At 33.5% G+C, this 25,756-nt stretch overlaps 4 protein-coding genes across 5 annotated transcripts in view; 3 read left to right on the top strand and 1 right to left on the bottom strand.

The window, feature by feature from the left end:
* LOC125853793 (probable protein phosphatase 2C 40) overlaps window positions 1-25,756 on the top strand; it is a 103,199-nt gene that overhangs the window by 56,699 nt on the left and 20,744 nt on the right. The window lies entirely within an intron of this gene.
* On the top strand, window positions 15,544-17,269 carry LOC125853855 (40S ribosomal protein S21-2). The gene is made up of 4 exons (XM_049533607.1): window positions 15,544-15,639; window positions 16,088-16,180; window positions 16,280-16,412; window positions 17,109-17,269. Exons 2-4 carry the CDS (start codon window positions 16,131-16,133, stop codon window positions 17,172-17,174), a joined length of 249 nt encoding a protein of 82 aa, XP_049389564.1. The 5' UTR covers window positions 15,544-15,639; window positions 16,088-16,130; the 3' UTR covers window positions 17,175-17,269.
* LOC125853812 (WAT1-related protein At3g30340-like) lies at window positions 20,999-23,298 on the top strand. Its single transcript, XM_049533565.1, has 6 exons — window positions 20,999-21,337; window positions 21,428-21,490; window positions 21,587-21,703; window positions 21,813-22,221; window positions 22,793-22,944; window positions 23,048-23,298. Exons 1-6 carry the CDS (start codon window positions 21,156-21,158, stop codon window positions 23,202-23,204), a joined length of 1,080 nt encoding a protein of 359 aa, XP_049389522.1. The 5' UTR covers window positions 20,999-21,155; the 3' UTR covers window positions 23,205-23,298.
* LOC125853840 (uncharacterized) lies at window positions 23,373-24,127 on the bottom strand. Its single transcript, XM_049533593.1, has one exon. It carries the CDS (start codon window positions 24,108-24,110, stop codon window positions 23,640-23,642), a length of 471 nt encoding a protein of 156 aa, XP_049389550.1. The 5' UTR covers window positions 24,111-24,127; the 3' UTR covers window positions 23,373-23,639.

Genomic DNA, 25,756 nt, shown 5'->3' with positions numbered 1-25,756 from the left:
GTGATTGGGTTATTGTGGATTCAGCTTGAGAAAGTGAGTCTTAACTAAATCCTACCAATCTAGCTCGAGAGAGTAGATTAATTGAGGTTTTTGGATGTTCTTAATTATTTTGCTTGTTGAGGTTCGAGAGAACTTGCTTGAATCGTGATAGTTGATCGAGAGATGGCTATTACATCTAAAGTCTAGCCTACCCACTGAGATTCAACATCTTTTAGTAAATGATAATACCCATATAGTGAAATTGGTATTTCATTGATCACATCTCCAAGGATCCCTCTCTACTTGATTACTCCCATGTTTTCGTAGGTGTTAATTGCTCAATCTAATTTCCCCCATTTGACACTAGTTGTCAACCCCTGTAATTTACTTTAATTGTTTCGATAATGTCTACTTCTACAACTGATTAGAACACTTCCTTTACTTCGTAATTGAACTCTCTACCGTATCACTCCCTGTTGGATCGACCCCAACTCTTCGTTGGGTTTATACTAAATTGTGATCGCCTACACTTAGAATTGGATGAAGTGTAGTTGGGCGTTATCAGATACCACTAGTCGACTGCTTGATTTGTTGTTTGAAGAAAAAAAGTGAGTTCTCCCATGAGATTGATCTCAAACTATTCTAATATTTACAAAATTTTCACACAAAGAAGAGTTAGAACTACTGAACATAATGTCACTTCAAGAGAAGTTATCTTAAAATGAGAAATATACAGTCGTTGAAAGTCTATAACGATTGAATTTTTTTAATTGTCACCGATTGCTAAAAATCTTGTCCTTAAAAATTTGACGACCGGATTATAAATTCAGTCGTTAAAGATTCTTCAGTGACGACAAAAGTTTTTCGTTAAATTTCCTTTTAGCGACGGATTTTCCTTCGCTACTTGTCAATTTCTCTTTTATAATTTCTATCTAGTCATTTTTTAATCCCATCGTTGACGGATTCGATCATCAGAAATAAGAATCAAATACCAACACTTCATTCAAATGCATTCAACCATTCGCATAAAATACATCTAAATATTTTTCAAAATAATCAATTTGTATATAAATTTGATAGTTAATTACAAAGGAAATAAAGTATCTCAATTTTTCAGTTCGTAAGTCTATTACAACTTGTACAAATATAAACTTCAAACAATTCCTTAACAAGATCAAACATAATGGACATGAACTTTCCGTTAGGTTCCCACTAACTTTAATTTTCTCTATCTCAGAGCAAGTGACAAACAAGCTACACTCAGTCATTGCATCTTCCATACTCTTTCCTTCTATGAAAACAATAAATATTATCAACAATGTGAGCAAATGAAAGTGAAAAAATAGCATTAAGCGAAGATTAAAGAACTTATAACTAATTCCTACACAAAAAAAATTGATAAATGTAACTGAACTTCAAATATGCGCACATTTACCCAAAGTTGAAATATGTAATAACTTGCAAATGAAAATCCACAACTAAAACTAATCAATACATACTACACCATTAATCATATCATGACCCTGATCCACTGTGAGTGGCACCCACACTAACCTTCTAATGGGAGAACCAACTACCAATCCAAACTTAATCATTTAAGAAGCAAAGTCTTGATATGAAACATTAAGAAAATAATTAAAAGATCTAGTTCCCATAAACTCAATCATTCAATAAAATTATTTCGGAATGAACTCTCTAAAATCTGAAAGTCATAGTATCAAAATACTAACAAGTCTAGGATGTCTAAGTTTGAACAATAGACTAATAAAGTAATAAGGAATCCATAGTAGGCAGAAGAAATTGACTAACCCTTTGATTCAGATAACGGAGGTCTCGATGTTGTGGTCGCGAAGCAACCATTTGAATATGCCATGTACTCAATAAAAAAGAGGAAGTGCAGTATCAGTACATAACCACAAAGTAAGAGAAATTGGCATTTTTATTGAGTACATGGCATATTCAAATGGTTGCTTCGCGACCACAACATCGAGACCTTCGTTATCTGAATCAAAGGGTTAGTCAATTTCTTCTGGCTACTATGGATTCCTTATTACTTTATTAGTCTATTGTTCAAACTTGGACATCCTAGACTTGTTAGTATTTTGATACTATGACTTTAAGATTTTAGAGAGTTCATTCCGAAAGAATTTTATTGAATGATAGAGTTTATGGGAACTAGATCTTTGCCACCACTCAGTAAGCAAATAATACACAATTACAATTATATGGAAAACATAGCATGGATTCCCAATCCTTACCCCAAGTTGATATGCATAGACAACATGAATCATCACAACATAACAAGTCAATCTAGTTCTCTCATAGAACTCACACATACAAACTGCTTGTGTACTGATGTGGTACCCATTTCCAAAGTTAGTGTACCAATGTGGTACCCATTTCTATTGTACCAATGTAGTACCCGTTTCTATTGTACCAGTGTGGTATCCATTCTAGATGTTAGTGTGTTGGCGTGGTACCCATTTTAATAATAATATGTACCGATGTGGCATTTGATCTCAACCATGAACACACAACACAATCACAATCAAAATATATCACAATTATGCATATACATTCACATAACACATTCATTACATGTGATTGACAACATCTTTCATTTCACATCATGTCTTTCCAATTTCTCTAATTATATATCATATATGCATTACTAACGACATAGTTAACAAGCATATATAACATAAACAAAAAACAACAATCATCACCTAGAGTATAATGCTTAAGAATCATAATACAAGTTGGGAAAGTAATTAACTTACTTTTATCGAAGATATTGGTGGAAAAACTAAAGAAAGCTTCCTTAAATGGCCCTTCCTTTTTCCAAGAACAAAGTTGTAGAAAATAAAAGGTTTTGAGACTTTTCTGCACAACAATCTGACTAACCGTGCTATAACGACATCACCATAGCGGCTCATCCGCTATAGCGGGAATTAATTCATCCTGCTATAGCGGGAATTAATTCATCCTGCTATAGCGGTGTGATAACTACTATAGCGGCTTGCACAGAGACAAAGACTCATAAATTCTCTCTAAAGCCCCAATTTTGTAACACGCCTTCAAATATTGACGCTCTATCCTAATTTTTTACGTCAAATTCGATATCGGAGTTTTACTCACCCGAATTTAATTTTGGAAGGCCTTATGGAAATTGATAGTAAGAGTATATACATATGTAAGGTATAACAAAAGGTATATGCATATCATTTATTATAGTTCAGAGATATATTTGACCTTTTTTGTAGTCTTTTAAGTCACCAGGCTTATTATTTGGATATTTCATGAAAAGTACCATTTTCAATCATTAACTTTTTTTTATACCAATCTTGTCATTTATGTACTCCTTCCATTACTGAACAACTAATTACAGAATACAAGACAATCATGAAGCTATTCACGTTATTGTTCATATGTTATGAAAAATATTATCCAGCCAAAAGAATTCAAATCCTAACTTTACCAGCATCTGTCATCAAATCATAGTTACAGTCTAAACTTATCCATTCCTTTCGTAGAATCCTACATCTATTTTTTCAATACAAAGTCTTGCTCCATACTGCGTGATGTTAGCCTCAACTACTAACGTGTAAATTTGAGAATCGTCTCCTCACCATCAATGAGAGAATTGAAGATAGACAAATGTTATCATACTGATCCGTGCACACGTGAGACTCTCTAGTAATTTTTGAAGTTGTGGCTAAGTGGTAGGAGTATTTCTGGTTTGTATCTAGTATTGAGATTTGAATCTATGGTGATGGTTGGAGTACTTTCTAATGATGATACAAATGTAACTCATAAAATATAAGTGATATACCAATACACTGCTCAACAATAAAATGTCACTATATTTTCTTTCAAAAATAATTTTCTCAAATTAAACCCTTAAAAAATAATTGATACAAACTCGTAACAATTGATACAATAGATAATAAGTGTAAGTGAAATTAGAATGTATAAATACAAGTGATACACAAAAATAACAATTGATATAGAGGAACAAATGAATACAAGTGAAATTAAAGTGAATGAATACAAGTATGCACATGTGACTTAAGTCTTAATAGAAGAAATTTATTATTGTTCTGGTGTCAAAACTTGAAGAAAATTTTTGGACTTGCCTCAATTAATAAGGAAGCAATTAAGTTAATATTCTACTTAAAATGATCAATTGAGATTACCCTTATTGACAAGTATGCTTGCCATAATATTTTTCGATAATCCATAAACTTGTTGGTATTCCTCGATATCTGAGCATTCATATTCAAATTTTCACTTCCTGCATTTAACACCTTAGAATTTGGTAAGTTTGACTTGTAAAATGTAAGATGAATTTACGGACAGGTTCACAGACAATGAAGAGGTTCACGACTTGTTAGCCTAACCGTGAACCAGACACCTCTAAGGCTCAGGAAAACTTGACCCTTCACGGACAACTGAACAGTCCGTGGAAGGTAGGGCCGTGGTGATCGGTTACAAAAAATCCCAATTTCCCCATGTTCATGATCATCCTCACGGACCGTGAAGGGGTCCGTCAACTTTTAAGTCAAGATTATTGTAGTCTTTTCTTATGCGCCTAATACCGAAGATATGTCGTTTTGACCACTATTCTAAGTCCTATATAAGCACTTTAAGTCATAAAACTACCCATTCTAAAATCATTCTCCTAAATCTCAAATTCCTTCCAAGTTCTTCCCCCAAATTTCTCTCTCAAGCAAAAGAAGAAAAAGCTAGGGTTTTACTTCAAGGTTTCCAATTTACCATAGCTTTTGGACCTTGATCACTAAGGTATGTTAGTATTCACCTATAAAGCCCTTTTCTCCACTGGGTCCCCAAAGATTCCAATTCTACTAGTTCAATTCTCAATTCAAAGTTAGGATTTTATTTAATTTCCATGAGTTCTTCTCAATTATGATTCAATTAGTTGTTTTCTATCTTCTAATGCATGAATTGAAGTATTTACATGATTTTAAGTTGAATTCATATGAACCATTTTGACTATGGACACAAGATGAAGCTTATGAACTGATCTATGAATTTTTAAACATATATCTATTTTTATGAAATTGATGTAAATGACTTGAGGATACTTTTAGATGAAAGTATAAATGAGATTGTGAAAGGTTTGCTCAGAATCAAGATTTAAAGACTTATTTTAAATGTCTTTAGCTTGGATTGGTAGTTTAATTGTGTCTTTCCATGGATGATGAAATAAATATGATTAATGACTATTCTATGGGATTTTACTTAGCACCGAGTGGATATTGAGATGGAGGCTCTCTCGTTAGTAGAGATTCGGTCTCTAGTAGCAACTCTTTGTCCCTAACTACGTGCCCCCGTAGGATGTCTTAACTAGTGAATCCATAGAAGCTAGAAGTTTATGGTCCTTACCTTGGCAAGTAGGACATCTCTTTTTGGTGTGGGATAGCTATCGGATTCCCTATTTTAGCTCACATAGTCTATGTCGGTTAATGTAAACATCCCACAATAATGAACTAGGTTACTTTCAAAGTATCTCACAAAGTGCTTTAATATGATAAGTTTGCATTGACCATGATTATGACTTGTGTTTTCAAAACATCTTATCTTATGCTTTAGCTTGGTCATTGCATGCCATGATAAGTCCTTTTAGCATGATTTCATACCGTTTATGTAGTATTGTCATACTTAGTACATTTGATGTACTAATGCATACTTGTGCCTACATTGTTTCACTAATGTAGAGTTCAACGCTCCTACCTCACATACTTGTGGCAAGTTGATCTCCCTTGTTGATTTGAAGATTGGTGAGTCCTCATGTTCCGAGGATCAAGACACTTTTATAAATTTCCTTTATTTCAGTTTTCAGACATTATACGTGGTACATGAGTTATGTCCCAACCACTTCTTCTGATGAATTAGATTCTTGTTGAGACTATGTTAGACTTCCTCTTTGTCAAGCTTTTTTATTTGAGAATGCTTATTTTGAAATCTTTGTTTCTATTATCTTGTATGATGTATGCTAAGTGGCTTTTGTAGAGCATTTCAGACTTCTATACGTCATGTTACACCTAGAGTATACATTAGGTCGTGACACTACATTTAAAAAGAAAATTGATAAGTGGGAGCAACTAATTAAAGATTGCATTCTCAAGAATGAAATTGATGAATTTTATTTCGGTAGAAATTGATACAAGGGTGATTTTCAAACACTAATCAATGTGAGGTTTATCCTTGTACGACAACCAACACTCTTGTTGACTTCAATTTTCCCAACATGCCAACTTTAGGCAATTTGGCTTTAACTCGAATTTAGGTAGAAATAAATGAGACTAAGGTAATAAGCATTCTTAGGCAATACAATATGAAAGACAACAATACAGAAATAAGAACAACACAAGGCACTATTTACTGGAAACCCAATTCCCAATTTGTATTAATTAAAGTGAGTATAAGAACGCTGAGATTTGTACCACCCTTGATACTAAGATCACCTAGACCTTACTTATATTCTTCCATAAAAAAATATTTGTTAATGATTTTCATAATGCATGAATAAAACACTTACTTTTTAGAAAAAAAAAGTTAGTTAACATACCATTAAGTGAGACGTTAATTTATTCCTACATAACATATACAAAGGACACGTTAAAGATAGAAAATAACACGTTTTTACACTTTTTAATTTGGTCCATTTGATTGTTTTATTCCGAAAAGACTATCTAATTAGACATGCATCCATACTATATCTACTAACTCAACTCATACTTTTAAATGATTAGCTATTATCTCGTAATTTAATAATTTTGTACGAAATTTGGAGTGAGATACACCACTTCTTAAAATTAGCCTAAAATAGACCCTTTATGTTGTTATACATCTAACTAATTAATCACCCCCTAAATTGCACTCGAAAAAAATAAAAAGGATTTTAAATTTTTTAATATTAGTGATACAACAGACCCTCTAAAGTCGCTATGTGCATGATTTGCTCCTAAGTTACTTTGTTCGAATTATATTTCTTAGTTAGACACACATAATTAGATGTATCTGCTTAGCATGTTGCGAAATACATATATTTGGACGGGCCAAATACATGTATCTAGGATAATATTTTTTTAAAAAGTTTTTGGAGCAAGTCGTGAGGCAAAGCGTATAGAAAAGGCTCCAAAGTGAAAATTGAAGGTGTAGAATCTATAGGGCATAAGTCCTAAAATTTGGGGTGTAAGCCGCGAGCATAAAAATGTACGTCCCGAGCGTTTTTTTGGTTTTAAAATCATTTTTATTTTAAATCATAATTTTTGTTATTGGTGTAATGATATTTTTATTTTTGGCTATTATATTTTTTCACGTTGTAGTGAATTATTCTAAAAAGGATAAACAAACTCTCATATAATATGCTTTGCCATAAATAATTGTTTAGATAATTGTGTCTAAAATAAACAAGATTGAGCTTTCATAGCACTATATTTCTTAGACAACTTTATTCATTTTTTGTCATTACTCTTACACTTTTTATCCTTCTTCTTCTTAAAACATATAAACAATAATCAATGCAAATATTACTTGAGGGTGGGAAGGACTAATAAATGTGATGATGAATGATGATTTCATTTTGGCTATTGATGGGTAATTAAATGAGATGACTTTAGACAAGTTTTGAATGTGAACTTTGCAATTAATTGTCTATGTTTCATATGTGTAGGTGTGCAAATTCAAGTGTTGAACATGATAAGTGAGAAAGGCCAACAAGAATGCTAAAGAAATAAAGAGAACAAAAATGTGCATCTGCTAAGATATTTCCCGCCCGCGCAGCTGTCACGCGCTCAAGTGTCCAGCAGCGCACCCGCGAAGAAACATTAAAGAAATTGTTGCCTCTCCACGCGTTGATCGCGCGCTTGGGCTTCCGGTGGTGTGCTCGCGCGGCGTAGAGGCGTGAAATCATTAAAGGAAGAGTGTTTTTGGAATTTCAAAGGGAACCGTATGCTATATGATGTAGGAGCTTGCCCCATGGCAAAAAGATCAAGAAAAAAAGCAAAAAAAATGTTAGGTTACAAAGAAGAGGAGGTGGAACACGCGGTACACTACTCGAATCCAAAACGGAAGTTGGAATTCAAAGTTTGATTTCTATGTCTTCTTTTTCATCTTTGTTTTTAGTCAACTTATTCTCCTCCATGGAGTAGATTCTTAGAGGGTATTTGACAAACATGTTGTATTGATGAATTTGTTGGGATTTTGATTTTTCATTCTTATGCTTGAACTTGTTATGGAAGTTTGAATTGAATTGCTACTCTATTCATTATTTTATTTAATTGAAAGAAGAATATCTTGGTGAATATTGTTACATAGTTTTGTTTGATTGAATCAATATATTTTCTCTAAAGTAATCGAAGGAGCTTTTTGATAATTATTGATTAAATCTCAAGGAAAAATAGTCGAAGGACTTTACTTCCTTAAGAACAATCATTAACATGTTTTTGCATATTAGAATCACTGGGATATAATTGGTTTATTCTTTAACTTGAGATTTACTCGAAAGAAAAATCCAAGGCTTAAGGATACTCTAATAATCTATCGAATTCGAGAATATCGATAGAACTTTAGATGTGATAAATGAATGTGGTCAAATCCCAACTATCATTATGCACTTGTTTTGTCTTGTACCCTATCTTTTATTATTGGTATTAATCTTCATAGTTACAAATTATTTTTAATTATCATTTAGTCTATAAAAGTCGTTCATAACCACAACCAACTCCTTTCTTTTGATCACCTGAATAATAGTTAGCAAGATTTGATTGAATTATTATTTGTACCAATTTCTGTGGAGACGATCTTTATACTATACTATTTTTGACTAAACGCAAAACTTATAGGGGGTTTGAATGACCTACTCAATCTTGATAATCTAAATCAAGCACCTGGATTGAGAATGATGCTAAACATCCTGGGGTTGTTAACCGAAGAATCCACCGCCTTCCTGCTGAAATGGAATACCAAATGGATCAAACTAATGGAAGGGCGAGGAGATTGTTAGGAGACTATGCTAAGCCAATTTACAATGGGATGCAGTCCAGTGTAAGATGTCCTCATGGTGCAGCAAATAACTTTGAGATCAAGCACAATGTTCTCCGAGCAATACAATATAACTATGTTTTTAGAAGAAAGCAAAATGAGGATCCAACTAGTCATCTGATGGATTTCGATGAAATCATAAACACTTTTCACTACAATGGAGCATCGCACGATGCTATATACATAAGGGAATTTCCTTTCTCCTTGAAGGATGATGCTACGATCTTGGTACGAAGTTTACCTTCTGGATCAATCTGCACCTGAGATGAAATGACGATAAAGTTTTTTATAAGTATTTCTCACAAGCAAAACAACTAAAATGAGGAAGGAGATCAACAATTCCGTCATCTAGAATCAGAAATAGTGTTTGAAACATGAGAAAGATTCAAGGAATTGTTGAGGAAGTGTCCACATAATGGAATAGAACCATGGTTGCAGTTGACAAATTTCTGAGAAGGGTTATCACCTACATCACGGAGAATATTAAATAATGCAGTGGGAGGATCGATCATGAAAAAGACACCCAAAGAAGCAATTGAAATCCAAAATGAACTTGCAGATGATGCTAATCAGTGGGTGTTAGAGAATTCTGAAAGAAAGAAGACGGCAGGGGTACACCAAGTTGATACTTACAATACCTTGCAGGCGCAGATTGCAGCGATTGTAAAGGATGTGAAACAGTTGACTCTAGCCCAAGCTCAAATGACACAATCAATAATGTGTGATTTTTGTGCAGGGAGTCATCCTACTCATGAATGTCAACATGGGTCATTTATAGAAGAGGTTAATGTTGTCGGAAACTTTAACAAAGGGAACTACAAGAAGAAAATAATTTTAATGCAATTGGGCAAAAGCATCCTGGATTCTCATAGAGCTCACCAAATGGTAGTTTGAATTTGTGGCAGCAGAACAATGTGAGAGGACAAGGACAAACACTCAGGGGTACCAGAATTACCAGCGACAACAATATCAACCTCATCAGGGATATAATGGAACCAATCCATTTTGGAAAAGATGTTTAAAAGTTTTATCACTAAGGTTGATGAGTGGTTTGAAATTCAAGGTGCTTCTATTCAAAATTTAGAAAATCAGGTTGGACAAATTGCTAACCAGAAAGACCTCCTGGAAATCTTCCAAGTGACATAATAAGGAACCCTAAGGAGCTGAAAATTGTGACTTTGCGAAGTGGAAAAAAGTTAAACGATAATTATAAAAGCAAATCTTGTGAAGTAACAAAGAGCCAAGATGAGAAACAAGGAAGTAAAAATGTAGTTGGGAAGTCCAATGAAATTCAGAAAGGAAAGGAGAAGTTAGAACTAGAAATTGATTCTAAATACATGCCTGCATTTCCTTTTTCTCAAAAGATGAAATGAGATAAGCTTGACAAGTATTTTGGTAAGTTCTTAGAGATGTTGAAGCAACTACATGTGAATATTCCTTTCACTGAGGTAATCACTTTGTTGCTTGCATATGCTAAATTTTATCCAACAAGAGAAAATTGGAGGAAACATCAGTAGTCAAGTTGAATGCCCATTGTAGTGTCGTCCTTCAAAATAAACTACCTTAGAAATGTGGTGATCCGGGTAGTTTCACTATTCCATGTGCAATAGGGACTGCTAAATTTGAGAAATCGTTGTGTGACTCAGGAGCTTCTATAAACCTCTTGCCTTTGTCCATATTCAAATAGTTGGAAGGAGAGCTCAGAATCATGAAATCCATCCCAATGTCCTTACAATAGGCAGACCAATTCACCATTATTCCTGAAGAGATAGTTGAAGATGTTCTAGTTAGGGTGGATAAGTTTGTGTTTCCAGTAGATTTTATCATGGTGGACATGGAAGAAAATAAAGAGGTTCCATTAATTCTTGGCCGCCCATTCTTAGATACTGGCAGAGCAATACTCGATGTGTATGAAGGGAAACTTATACTTAGATTTGGAGAGGAAAATGTAGTAATCAATATGAAGAAGGTGGATGAGCTAATAGTTAAGACAACTATGTCAAATAGAAAGATAACGACATGGGTGCGTGCGCTTGGCCAAGCCTGCACAATGGACCCAGATATTGTTTCTGACACCGACTAAAGAGAGTCAGGGAAGCTTCCTTTACTTTTATAGTTTCTTTATGCCATGAGGACATGTCTGGCTTAAGTGTGAGGCGAAAAAGTTGTAAATAACTAAAAAAAAATCTTTCTAGGGTAACTTCTTTGTTGTACTTCTATGAGTTTCTTGTCTGATTCTTTTACCATAGTCGTATTTATTTTGAATCAGATTTTTTTAGGATAAGAATTGTAGCATAATTGTTGAACAAGTGCTAGAGATATAAATTGATCGATTCCTATCTAGAGGTTGTATTGATTGCTCAATTGAAATTTGCTTACTTGTTGGCATGTGAAGTTGACGCATTATCAATCCTTGAATATTGTGTGGTGAGAAGATCTTGATATGTACTCATGTTTGAAAGAATCTAGAACTTGACATGGTAGTTTTTTTAGGCGAAATTCTAGGACTTTTTAAGGAAGAATATGATTATAGGCTTTTTTTGATTAACCCACTTCTAGCCTAAATTCACAGACCATTGATATCCCTAGTCAATCAATCTGAGCCTTATAATAATCCATTTTCTTTGATTAGCTGATACATCCCTTTAGTCTAATCCCCCTATGTGTTACTCTCTTAATTGGAATTATAAGTGGAAGTGTAGAGAATTGAATTATGAAAACAAAAAAAAAAAACAAAAAAACTGAATCTAGCCATGTGTGAAAAGTAATGAAAGTTGTTGAATGTGTTTTCAAAAGAAGATGAAAGGTGTCAAAAGAAAAAGGAAGAAAAAAAAGAGTGAAAAAAAGAAGGGGTATAGGACTTTTTATTTTCATATTTTACAAACACCCTTATCAAAATTACACTTGTGCAATTCCTACATGATTTTAACTTGAGAAGGCATACATTAGTGGAGAATTACTCAATTGCCAATTCTATGATATTCTAAAAAAAATATGATGTATTTCTTTGTGAGAGTGAGTGAAATGAGAGATTGTGTTGATGTATGAACAAAACTTTGTTAATGATAAAATCGCATATTCTTTGTTGTGAAAAAATTCATGGATTGATTTTCGCTTAAATTTCATTGTCGATGAGTAGTCATTTAACGATGAATATTGCATGCGCCTATAGGGATGGTTGAAGTCAATTACTTTTCTAGTAATTTGTGTGTCAAAATCTAGAGGGGGTCAAGTTGTTCTAATTTGCTTGGGACGAGCAAAAGCTCAAGTGTGGGGGTATTTGATGGGTAAGTAAATGAGACGACTTTAGACAAGTTTTGAATGTGAACTTTGCAATTAATTGTCTATGCTTCATATGTGTAGGTGTGCAAATTCAAGTGTTGAACATGATTAGTGAGAAAGGCCAACAAGAATGCTAAAGAAAGAAAAAGAACAAAAATGTGCATCTGCTAAGTTATTGCCTGCCCGTGTGGTGGTCGCGCGCTCAAGTGTCCAGCGGCGCACCCGTGCAGAAACATTACAAAAGTTGTTGCCTCTCCGCGCGTCGGTCGCGCTCTTGGGCTTTCAGTGGCGCGCATGCGCGACGTAGAGGCGTAAAATCATTAAAGGAAGGGTGTTTTGGAATTTCAAAGGAAACACTATGCTATATGATGTTAGAGCTTGCCCCTAGGGTAAAAGGATCAAGAAAAAAAAAAGCAAAAAGAAACGCTAGGTTACAGAGAAGAGGAGGTGGAACACGCGGTACACTACTCGAATCCAAAACGAAAGTTGGAATTCAAAGTTTGATTCCTATGTCTTCTTTTTCATCTTTGTTCTTAGTAAACTTATTCTTCTCCATGGAGTAGATTCTTAGAGGGTATTTGACAAACATGTTGTATTGATGAATTTGTTGGGATTTTGATTTTTCATTCTTATGCTTGAACTTGTTATGGAAGTTTGAATTGAATTGCGACCCTATTCACTATTTAATTTAATTGAAAGAAGAATATCTTGGTGAATATTGTTGCATAGTTTTGTTTGATTGAATCAATATATTTTCTCTAAAGTAATCGAAGGAGCTTGTTGATAATTATTGATTAAATCTCAAGGAAAAATAGTCGAAGGCCGTTACTTCCTTAAGAACAATCATTAACATATTTTTGCATATTAGAATCACTGGGGTATAATTGGTTTATTCTTTAACTTGAGATTTACTCAGAAGAAAAGCCCAAGACTTAAGGATACTCTAATAAGCTATCAAATTCGAGAGAATCGATAGAACTTTAAATATGAAAAATGAATGTGGTCAAATCCCAACTATCATTATGCACTTGTTTCGTCTTGTACCTCATCTTTTATTATTGATATTGAACTTCATAGTTACAAATTATTTTTAATTATCATTTAGTCTATAAAAGTCGTTCATAACCACAACCTACTCCTTTTTTTTAATCACCTGAATAATAATTAACAAGATTTGATTGAATTATTATTTGTACCAATCCCTGTGGAGACGATCTTTATACTATACTATTTTTTACTAGCGAAGTGCTAAACTGATAGTGTATTTGTGCCGTCAGCTATTATTATGTTGTGTTGTTAGTTGTTACCTTTCTCAAATAGTAATTATAATATAATATTTTCCCTATAATATTGGTTATTAATAATTTTTTAAATAATAATTACAATTTTTTTCTCTCTATTATTGGCTATTCATTAAAATTTATTAGTAAAATCATTGAAAGTTTTACTTTTGCTTATATTCTTTGTAATAAAATTATAAAATTGAATATATGAGATGTACTCCTCGTAGATCCATGGAACTTACATGTCGCGTCTCGAGACTTACGCCTTATTAGAATTTCATACCAAATATGACTTCCTCCATACCATCAACACATTTCTTTCTGGGTTCATTATATCGATGAGTGTAATTAAAAAATCAATTGTTTCTTCGTTCATTATACAAAAGGTATATGATACAATAAATTGTGTCCTCTTTTTCTCCCCTGTTCTCAATCAATCAAATTGAATTACTTTTAGATGAGTTTTGTTTTCAATTGTATTTGAATTGAACGAGTGAAGAAGAAGAGATATCAATAACGTATAATTGACTATCTTCGTTCGTATTTGTATAAACTAATAAGTATCAATTTGATTTGTATTTTTTTAATAATTATTATCGATTGATTATGAATACATTGATAATTGGAGATTTGATCGAATTATTGTTTTCAATTGTATATGAATTCAGCGAGTATTGAAGAAGTGATGTCAATAATTGTATAATTAGGCTCTTTCGTCTGTATTTACATAAACCGACTAGTATCAATGATTTGTATTTTTTTTTGTATAAATTACTTCCAATTGATTATGAATCCATTGATAATTGTATTTTTTTTGTCGAATAACTGTTTTCAATTATATTTGACTTGATCTAGTAATAAAGAAGTGATTTGTATGTTTGTATAACTGAGTTATCTCTGAATGTATAATTTTGTTGGTAAACTATTTTGTGTAAGTATAATTTTGTTGGTAGACAAGTCAAAAGATTATAAAATTTGTATACGTATTAAAATATGCAAATAAGTATATAATTTGTTGAATTAAGTATTGGATTTATTATGATATGCATGGGGAGAAATATACTATCAGTTAATTGATTTGTACATATATATTTTGTATAAGTATAATTTTGTTGGTAGACTTTTGTACTTATATATTTTGTATATATAAAATATAGAAATATACAATTAGAATAACGATATACAATTACAAATTTATACAAATATGAGAGCAACTCTAGATCCAAAATTGAATATATTTTTTGGAATAATACGAATTCCAAAAATTATACAAATATGATAAAATTCAAAAATTCATTGGAATTTATACAAACACAAACATCTAAATTTTAAAAAGTTATACAAATTATATTATACAAATTACATTATACAAAAGTTAAACAAATTGTATCTAATGATAAGACTGAAAATCCACAAGAAATCGCAATCATATACAAATACAAATAAAAAAGAATAAGAATGAAACTGTCAAAACAAAAAAAAAAAAAACAAAGTAATTGAAACAACATAAGATTTTCCCTAAAAATCTAGAAGCAGGATTTGAGAGGGAAAAAATATGAATTTTCTAATTTTGAAATCAATTTATGTTGAGTAATTTAAACAGAAAATAATGGAAAAGGATTATGGAGAGAAAGAGAAAGTAGTGTTTGTATATAGACTGCTTAACCGAAAACTACACGCTTAACAAACTAAAATGCGAGCCACATAATTATAGCTAAAAGCAAATCACTAATGGTAATAATGCAAACTATAGTTATGTTAGCTAAATTAATTAGTATATATTTATTTATCCGCATAATTTCCCCTTTTATTTTCCATCACTTAGGTTTTGGACCTAGTTTTTTCACCCTCAAAAATTGGCTGGACCACTTGAAAATGTTATTGGGCCTAGCAGACTAAATAAGCCCACAAGGTCTACTCAGAGCAACTAGGGCTAGATAAAATTTCTCATCTGTTTAAATGGAGGCTTTGCGTCGCTTCTTCACACTTTGCCTCCATTGTAGACCTCTCCCTTAATCTCACTCAGGTACGCAGCTTATCGGTTGTTTGCTTTCTGCTTTGTGTATGGAGAATTCTGTCACTTGTTGCTTCTTAATCTATAAATATGTGGGTGTTTGGCCATATTTTATTGTGAAATTTGAAAGAAATAATGATATTTGGATTTGTTTTTTTTTACTTTTATGAGTAATTTGGAATGAAAAAAAGTGAAACTTCCTGTTTGCTGTTTGTATTCCGTAAATTTTCATGGCCAAACTCGTTAATGTAATATAGAAGAATGTTCTAGGGTTTTTTGTTAAATCCAACTCTCTTTGTTGGGAAAAGGGTTGTTCTTGGTGATGGAGAGGGCTTTTACTTTTGATGAATGTGTTAAATCGTGTAATGAAGAACAGTGACCATTTTTTGGTTTCAAATATAGAAAGGTTCCAGTTTTATTTCTTTCTTAATACTGATTTAGTTTTGTTGTGTAAAAAAAGGTTGTTAGAGCTTTATTTCGGTACTTAAGAGCCACCAGCCAAGATGCAGAACGATGAGGGACAAAACATGGATCTTTACATCCCCAGGAAATGGTATGCCTGATTCTTGAGTTTTTTGATGTCATGTTGGTTTTACTTGGTGTTTGTATAACTGCATCTTGTGATTTAGCTAACATATGCCCACAATTCCAGTTCTGCTACAAATAGGCTGATCACTTCAAAGGACCATGCTTCTGTTCAACTCAATGTTGGTCATTTGGATGATAGGGGTATCTACACTGGGAGTTTCACAACTTTTGCTCTCTGTGGTTTCATCCGTGCTCAGGTACTTTTTTCCTTCAATTATAATACTACCTGTTTAACTTTTGCCATTGATGTGGATAGTTCTTTCCCGGTTAATTTATGGTTGTTCTCTATAGTATTGGTAATTCCTTTGGTAAACTTAATAGATAATGTATGCGGTAGCTGCTTTTTTGAGAATTGATTTTAAAATGTACCTCTGTTAGTGATACCATCTGGCGAATCATCATTTAATATTTGAGTTGCCCAAAGAAAACAAGAGTAGTCTGTAATGTAGGTTTGTTCATCACTTCTATTTTTGATTATCCAAGAAGTAGAGGTGGGAGACCTACCAAAAATGAAATGATATCAAGGTACTGTTGTTAACACCAGCATAAAATTTGATGAACCTGTTTAGAAGTTAATGTTTCAAAATTCAAGTTAAAAAAGCTCAGGTCAGTCTTCTCAAGTAAGAACCTCTCTACCTGCATGTCATGAAATTAATGAAGAAGACATCTTACTGCTGTTTCCTCTATTTGATGGAAGTATCATTAGGTATCTGGGGAAGTTTAGGTTCTTTCTTTTCCTAGCAATCCAGATAGATTGGGATGCCTAATTTTAATCTGTCCTTTCTGCATTCAAGTTTGTTTTCAGTATTTCAACAAGCCATTTAACCAACATTTAGGCATGTCATTCAGCTGATGTTAAAAATAAGTTAAATCTTACTGTTTCATCTTTGCAGGGTGATGCTGACAGCGCAATGGACCGTCTCTGGCAGAAGAAGAAAGTTGAAGCTAGACAAGAGTAGAAAAAATAGATTTGCATTTTGATATTACTTTATGATGAAGGATTCTGGATAACATTTAAATTTCAGTTGAGTTAGACAATGTTCTCCTAGCTATATGTTGGATTCATATTTGGATATTTGACTTGCCCCTTTGCTTGTGATTTTGATTTCATTTTCTGATTAGTTTTTTGATGACTGTGGTTAGTTTCCTTTGCACTTTTTCATAGTTTTATTTCCCAACAGTACTGAGGGGGTTGAATCATAATCTGATGTGAGATGTAAAAAATTTCATGAGATGTGTGGAGAGTGTTGGATCAAAAGGCTTCCTGAGCTTCTTCACTCGTACTAATTGAAAGCATGGAAGCAGATCTGTATTACAGTGCCTTCTTGGATATGGCTTGAGTACCTCATCCATTTTTCTTATTGAAAATGATGTACAAGTCCGTGGTCCGTGCAAGAGGATGAATCGATTTGTGTGGAGTATGTTTATCAATTTGAATTCGGCAGAGATGTGACTAGGGGAGTCCAGAAGAAACACTGAATGCTGAGAAATACCAAGGATTTTACTTATCATTTTTTTTGAAATGGCATTTGATAACCCTTCCAACTCAGTGCATTTGCTGTCTAAATATATGACTGATGGGTAGCATTGTATCCATATGCTTCTGGCCATTGTTAAAGTTTCATTTGCCTTGAGCTTGCATAACTTTTTGGTACACATGATACTAAATGTAAATGGAAACTAATAAAATGAAGAAAAGAGATCACATTTTATGATTAAAATCCCCCCAAAAAGCTCATTTTCTCCCTGTTGTTCATCTCCAATTTGAATTAGCATGTCTAGTTAACTGAATTACCAGGACTCCTTGAGCACTGCTAAACATACTCTTCCTTTCGGGGCAGTAATTGCTAATCCATATAGGCCTAAGCTGGTGCAATATGTTTGCACTAGTGTTTTTTTTTTGGCTCTCTGTAAATGCCTTTGTTTCAATTTTTTTTTTTTGTCAAAACATGATTTGGTCCACGAAACAGGTAATATTTTTTCTTGATGATATCCTAATGTCTCTTCTTTCTAGCACTTGTTTTTTTTTTCTTTCTAAATGTTGTTGGAGTTTCAGTTTTTGTTAAGATATAACCAGTTTTTCCATTACGGGTTTCTCAAACAGTGTAAAGATGGATAACTTAAAACATTTTGGACGTCCTGAACTCCTGATTATTTGGTTAAGTCAGCATGTAAATTACCTTAAGACAATATTCCTGCATTAACTTAGGTTTCAAGTCTAGTTCTGTTAGAAAATATCAGAAGGGTCAAATTACTCAAATCCAGACAAAAATAGAAAGGTAAGAAATGAATGATTAAAATTTTAAGCACTAAGAAGTATTGGGGTTCACTGTGGCATAGGTATCAGTAGATAACAGTTTATTCTGTTCCACTGCTGGACACTAGGCTTATACTGTTGATTCAAATAAAGCCAAAAATGTTTTGTTGATATATCTTTTGACTTTTGGTGAATCTTGACGAGATCATATACATATGTTTCAACAAGAAGCAATCATAATGTACATTACCAGCAAAGAGTGGGGTGCAATAGTTGGAATTTCTCCGTTCTTAATTAGTAGTCTTTGGCTGGTTCGAGCATGGAAATGGAGTACCTTTCGTTAGGAAGCACTCTGTTCCTCTTTGTGGGTCTACCTAGAGTGAATCTGGATTAGTAGGCTGTTGGGTTACGAATACATGATAGTTGAAGGAAAAAATTATAACGAACATCGCACAGACAGGCCACTGCCACTGTGGCATCTGATCCATTGCAGCTGCAATATTTTGGTGCTTGCTTTTAGGTAGGGAAAGTCTATCAACTTGTACAAATAGTATTATATCATATAGTTGGCTCACAGCTGTTATTTCTTCTCTTTCCACTGCTCGGCTGGTTTGTCTGATAGTGCTGAGACTTGTGGATATGTTGTGCAATAGTTATAATCATTTGCTTATATTAATTTTGATCAATTAACTTACTTATCTGGATGAAAAAGTAGATGACTCGGTGGGCGATCAGAGTGGTACTTCTTTGGAAAATGAACGTAAATACGTTTGTTTTTATGAAGGAATAGTCATTTCACAATTATGTGTAGATTATATATTGGCAGGAACATTTTAGTTTCTCCATAGACTCGATAATCTGATTTTCAATACTTACTCATTAAGACCTGTATATTCTTAGAAGGTCCTTCTATATGTATGTAATGTTTGCAAAAAGAATGGACTTATGGTTTCTAATGAACAGAGTTAATACTCCATGACTGTAGGCCTAAATTAAGGTTAGACTTGAGAGTAGCCATATGACTCTTACCAAATTGATGGACCTAAAAAACAAGAATCTCTGTTATGATGATTCGCTTCGTGCTTACACAATAAGTTGCATGTTGCAGAAGAGTATTTGTGTGGATAGGAAAGAACCTGCCTCAAATAAGAGCAGCGATGAAATTTGATTTCTGTATAAAAGGTTATGCTTACAATGTGGAATATGAGCATCCAGAAAATCTGATATCTGGGATATGGAACAAAAATGGAAATCGAGAATCTCATCACATTTAACATCAGTATGCCTATAGAGGCAATTAGCACTTAGCAGGGTTCTTTTTACTGGTTCCATGCCTCTTAATGCATGAACAGTTGTTAGGAAATAATTGTGTGGCTCACTGTTGCTAAAGGAGATGAAGGATTCCAACTCAATACCTTAGATATGGAACAAAAGAATAAGGATTAAGATAACGGACACGAAAGCATGCCTATTGTCCACCCCACCCCCATCCCTACTTTCCAGTGAAAAGATCAATGTGATGTTACTGGTTAAAAGCGGTGTGGTGTGACTTATAACCAATGTAGCTATTCTCCTCTGTTGGTGGCACTCATATCTTGCAAACAAAGTGGGATATTTCTTTCTTTGACACTTTTAAACTGTACAAGAATTAAAGTAGATATTTGATCCGCCCTTTTAGCTCTTTCATGTGGAAAAATCCTTGAAGCATTTTATATGGAATGCTTTCTTGGTCCACATGAATGGACCCTTATGAAGGTGAAAAGTTAAACATAGTTCCAGTCCTTTCAGATCATACACCCTGCTTTGTCACAAGGTGTATGTATAACACATGTAAATTATGCTGTGGAGTCACACTCTCCTTGATCTTGATTTGCTTACTAAAATAGGTTTAACAACTCTGTAATAGGGTATCGCGAGTAATACTCAAGTTAACTTATTTCTTTAACAATGTTATTCAAAGTATGCGAGCTTTTATTCAGTCAATTTTGAGTGAGTTTCATGTGGTAAGGAAAATACCTGGTCCCTTCAGGTGTACTGTGGTCTAGCTAAAGAATTTTGAAATAGTGAACAGTCAAGGTGTTATTATATGAATATGATGAATTATTCTGTGTCCCCTTTTTGTACTCTGAAGATGCTTGAATACAAGTTCTAAAAGCAGCATTAGATGCTGAGGCTACCAAGACATAAGAAATGCATTACATGTTATACTATGCTGCAAGAAAGGGAATCATTTCTATTTGACCCCCACCCATAAGATGCTTGCTACACTATCTTCTATATATCAAAATGGAAATTTTGCCTAGATTAGTGGGTTGATTCACATGTTAAATGTTCTTTACATAAATTAATTCATAGACAAATGAATCTGTTAATCTGGTTGGTTATGATGGAAAGGATTAGTCAAAAGGAAGGAAATAGTGTTATCTTTCAAACAAAGAAAAGGAAAATGATAAGAGTATATAATGTTAAACTAAATGTCAACTTTTTCTGGTAGAATAAAAGCATTGATGTGATTGCAGGAATTAATCCCTCTGCCGTGTGCACTTTTTTACTCCACTAAAGTTCATGTGGAACTTTAAATGTCTTATCTCATCTTCATGTTTAAAGCACGGGACGATAACTCAATTAAGAGGCAGATTACGAGAAGGAAGTTAAAAGTGTTGACAGAAAGGGAAATACTAAGATGAAGAGCTATGTAGAATGCTACCCTATTTTTATTATGTTGGCAATCGATTTTGCTTTTGCCATTAGTAACATACTTCTCAAGAAGATTATAATGGATGGGATGAACCATTTGGTCTTCATAACTTATCGGCAGGCCATTTCAACCATTTTTTTAGCCCCAGTTGCTTTCTTTCTGGAAAAGTATGAATATCGTCTCTTAGAAACATTTACATATCTAATATATGGAAAACTTTTGCCGCCTCTAAACATGCAACTTATTGCTTCTGGCAGGAACACGAGACCAAAACTTACCCCTCAAATCTTGTGTAACCTTTTTTTGAGTGCCATTGTTGGGTAAATCGGAATAATCTCTATAATATTCTAAGCTCTTTTGCATGGCTATGTTTTCTTGTTAAAGATTTTTCACTATATGTTACATCATTTTTGTAGGGCATCTGTTACGCAATATTTATTCCTTCTTGGCATGGAATACACATCTGCAACTTTCTCATGTGCCTTTCTCAACATGGTTCCTGTGATCACATTCCTTATGGCATTACCTTTTGGGTACGAAAGCTATGGTTTTCTCATTCTAATTAACAAATAGCCTTAAACTGTTCTGTTTTCTTATACTACAAATGATAATTTAACTCCATTATGTATGAAAATGATGCAGGTTAGAGACTATCAACATCAAACATGGAAGTGGAATAGCCAAAGCACTTGGTACACTAGTATGCGTTGGAGGTGCCTTCCTACTGACTTTTTACAAAGGCATCCCTTTGGTTCATTTTTCAGACCAACAATCTGTATCTTCATCTTCAGAAGGAGACATTAGTTCCTCGAAAATAAAAGAAAGATGGATCCTTGGTTCTCTGGCCTTGTTTGCAGGGACACTTTTGTGGTCTTCGTGGTTCCTTCTCCAAACGTTTATTGGAAAGAAATATCCATGCAAGTACTCTAGCACTGCTATTATGACCTTCTTTAGCGCCATACAATCGGCTGTCTTGACTTTTTCCATGGACAGAAGACTATCCATTTGGGTTCCAAAGGAAAATATAGATATGCTGAGTATCCTCTATGCTGTAAGTGCACTTAACACCAGTTCTTATCTTCCTAAGTAGCGGAAATAGACTATCCTCTCATTGTCTTTTTCTTTTTCTCTCTGTCTTTGCAGTTCAACCAATTTATTTACAAAGATATGATGCACCACAGATAGAGTTATTCATTACTGTATGTCCTTGAAAATTAAGAAGTTTAAGAAATTTTTCACGGATTCGTTAGAAATTCTGAATGACTTGTGAGTTGTGACAATCAACATCGAATTAAAGTTCCTTGGACTTCAGATACTAGTATTTCTTTCTTTGGTTCCTATGTGCAGATAAAAGAAAAGCCAAGTCTTTCTATGAACCAAAAAATGTCCTCTCCTTTAGTTTGTTAAGGGAACGTACAAGACAAAAAGTAGAGAAGCCCCTTCTATGTTGTATAAGAATGAAGATCGTCGTGGGATGACTTTTAAACACAAAATGGAGACTTAACTATCTCATTATTATCTTTGTTTAAAACTTCTTAAGTTAAAAAAAGAGTTTAGTTTTCCACTGATTAATTTATCTTGTTTTGGTTTCTACTTGACAACAATGAATTTTCCCAAGCCAGGGATTAATAGGTTCAGGAATGTGCTTTGTGGGAATGTCATGGTGTGTCAAGAAGAGGGGTCCTGTCTTCACTGCAGCATTCAGTCCTCTTGTCCAAGTTATGGCAGCCATATTCGACGTTCCCATCCTCCACGAACAACTCCATCTTGGAAGGTGATTACAACAGTTTAAAGCTTCTATATTCCCTATTTAACTTATTTCCAAATAATCACCAGCTTATCACTGACTAATTTCCTTGTAAACAAATCATGATCAGTGTAATAGGATCGGTTATCGTAATTGCTGGTTTATATTTTCTGCTCTGGGGCAAGAACAGAGAAATGCAAAAAGTTGTCCATGAAACTGAAGAGAAAAAAGAGAAGGAGTTGCCCTTCAAAGATCTAGAAACCAATTCTGAACCCAGGATCCCTTGATGTCAACTGTATCTACAAGTATTTCAATATGTATTCCGCGTTTTCTTTGTGAACCTTAGATTTTGTAATAAAAAGACTGCACCTTTATCTTTCATTTTTGTTCTTCAAGGAAAGAGCTTATCAAAACTGTCAATATTATGAATCAAATGCAGCCAAAGGAGACTAATATGAGAAAACAGCAGAAGATGTTGTGATTATTTAAGATAATACAAATGTAACATTTGCTTTTCTGATATATCATGACAAGCATCAATACTAGGTCTCTAGTTGAATGGCCGCAATCGCCACTGTTCTTGTCAGGAATTCCATGCCAAGAGACAAAGAGACATTGAAAATAGAAGGAAACACACAGAACTCAACTAAGCTATGGTGTTTATTCATATATAGAGTATTGGTTTGAAATTTTTTAGCAGCTTCTTGATTATGAATATAAGGCTATTCTGAATGTTCATAGTGATGGTCACTTTTCTTGCCTTTCTTGTTTTTATATCCTTGTGGTTTTGGGACTTGTTCATCCACATGATCAGTGATGTCCAAATGAACACCAGGGTCATTAGTACAATAGCTACCACCCATCATGATGGAATTGTTGATGGACTGGAAATTGCTGTTCACATATGTTTTTAAGGCCTCATTTTCCCCTGGTGAAACGCCTTCGATCCCAGCTTTCTCATCCATCTCACCGCGCATGCTGGCTCCCACATTGGTTCCAGCTAGAGTGATGATTCTGGTGCCATGATCATCTTCATCATCACCTTGAAGATTCTGGCCTGAGTCTCCTCCTGATGTTGCCTTGTGCACGCGTTGGAGGCCGGTTAGACGTTTAGTCAGAGAAGAGATCATGTCCTTGATATCATTGTCTGCTTGCTTTTGCTTCTCCCTATCAACATAATTTGAGTCAGCCATGATCAACAAGGAAAATGTTAATTTGTTATAATTTTTTAATGAATACAATATGAAATTTGGTTTGGGATTTAAAGAGGAGGAAAGATTAAAGTTGAGGGACAGAACCAAAATGCCTTTGCCTACTTAGCAATGCAAGAATTTTCATTCAAATATTCCCAAAATGGAAAATCAAGAAAAGCATTGCTTGTCCAAGGGTTTTATAATCTTCATCATTACATTTTATTGTCTTGTGTCTTTCAAGTTTTTCTTTAAGCATCAGTACATGTCAGGAAAAAGATTAAAAAGGACAAAAATGTTATCCAATGTATTTGAGGTAAATATTTTCTATGGGAAAATAAAATATTTTCTAGGAAAATAAGTGACTTTCTTACTTATTTTTTTGTTTTTGGTATGTATTGCATACAATCTAGACAAATAATGTAGGAGGTAGGAGTGGGGTGAGGACGGGGCTATACGGTGGGGGTGTGGATGGAAAAAATACGAAAGTCATTTTCCTTATTTTTATAAAGAAAATATTTTTCTAAAATTGGGAAAATGTTTCCTTGAATACACCCTTAATTCTGTTGCCCTTCAGCAAGTTTTGTTTATATTTTTAAGGACTGTGAGTCTTTGCAGTTTTGTAACATGTGACGACCTACATTCCAAAGTAATGTATAATTGCTTTGAAATCTATTATTTATACCAATTTAGTGGTTCTTTTTTAACCCATACAGATTCTAAACTAGTACTGTATGTCTGCCTCAGCTTTAATATAATATAGTGCATATATAATAGTGGAGAAATATAGAAACTTTTCCTGTACTTCCATTGTTTGTTTTGCTATAATAGTGAAGAAAAATATAGAAAAAATAAATTAAATAGCTTGTACCGAATTAAATTTAAAAAGAGCCTGATTTAGATAACTTTAGTTCAAAATCCAATCTTAGTCTTAAAAAGTTGTCACATCAACGTTAATTTAAGGAAAAACTACCTATATAGACATACTTTCATACCATAAATACACATATTCTCACTAGTTTAAAAATATTACTTATAATACCATTGTTTAATAAATATACCGTATCTTTTAAAAAATATAATCAAATACACAATTCCATTAAAAGTGGTAATTAATAATTATCCTAACATTATACTTCCTTAATTATTGGGACTTGTTACAATTCAAATCAATTTCTCTCTTTCCAATTCCACCGTTTCCCTCCCGAGTCACACGTCTCCTTTGTATCTTTACCCATACCTACACATTATTATCCTTCATCTTCCATTACCCCTTCTTCTCAACCTATTCAATGCATATTTTGGATGTAAAAATTTCATACCCAATTTTACATAAGCAGCATTATATATAGAGGTAAAGTATTTTATTTTTTTTGGTTGATGTATTTTTGTTTGACACCATTTTCATGTATCTAATTCACAGATGTAATAGTTTCAAAGTTCAACTTTAGGATTTTTTCATTGGTTGAATTTGTTAGTTCTTCATACTATTTTAATGGCTGATTAATATTGACTTTCATTTTTATTTGTATGTTTTCGTTAACAATGTTGCGATGGTTGCAGGTTCTGACTATTCATCTTCCAACATTCGAGCGGAGAGTAGAACTAAGTTTAGGAACGATCCAATTAAAATGGTTGACTATTCATCA

Source organism: Solanum stenotomum, chromosome 1 (genome assembly GCF_019186545.1).
Source record: "Solanum stenotomum isolate F172 chromosome 1, ASM1918654v1, whole genome shotgun sequence".
NCBI classification, from domain to species: Eukaryota; Viridiplantae; Streptophyta; class Magnoliopsida; order Solanales; family Solanaceae; genus Solanum; species Solanum stenotomum.
Note: the sequence above shows the minus strand (reverse complement) of the source record. Positions and strands in the feature narration are given on the sequence as shown.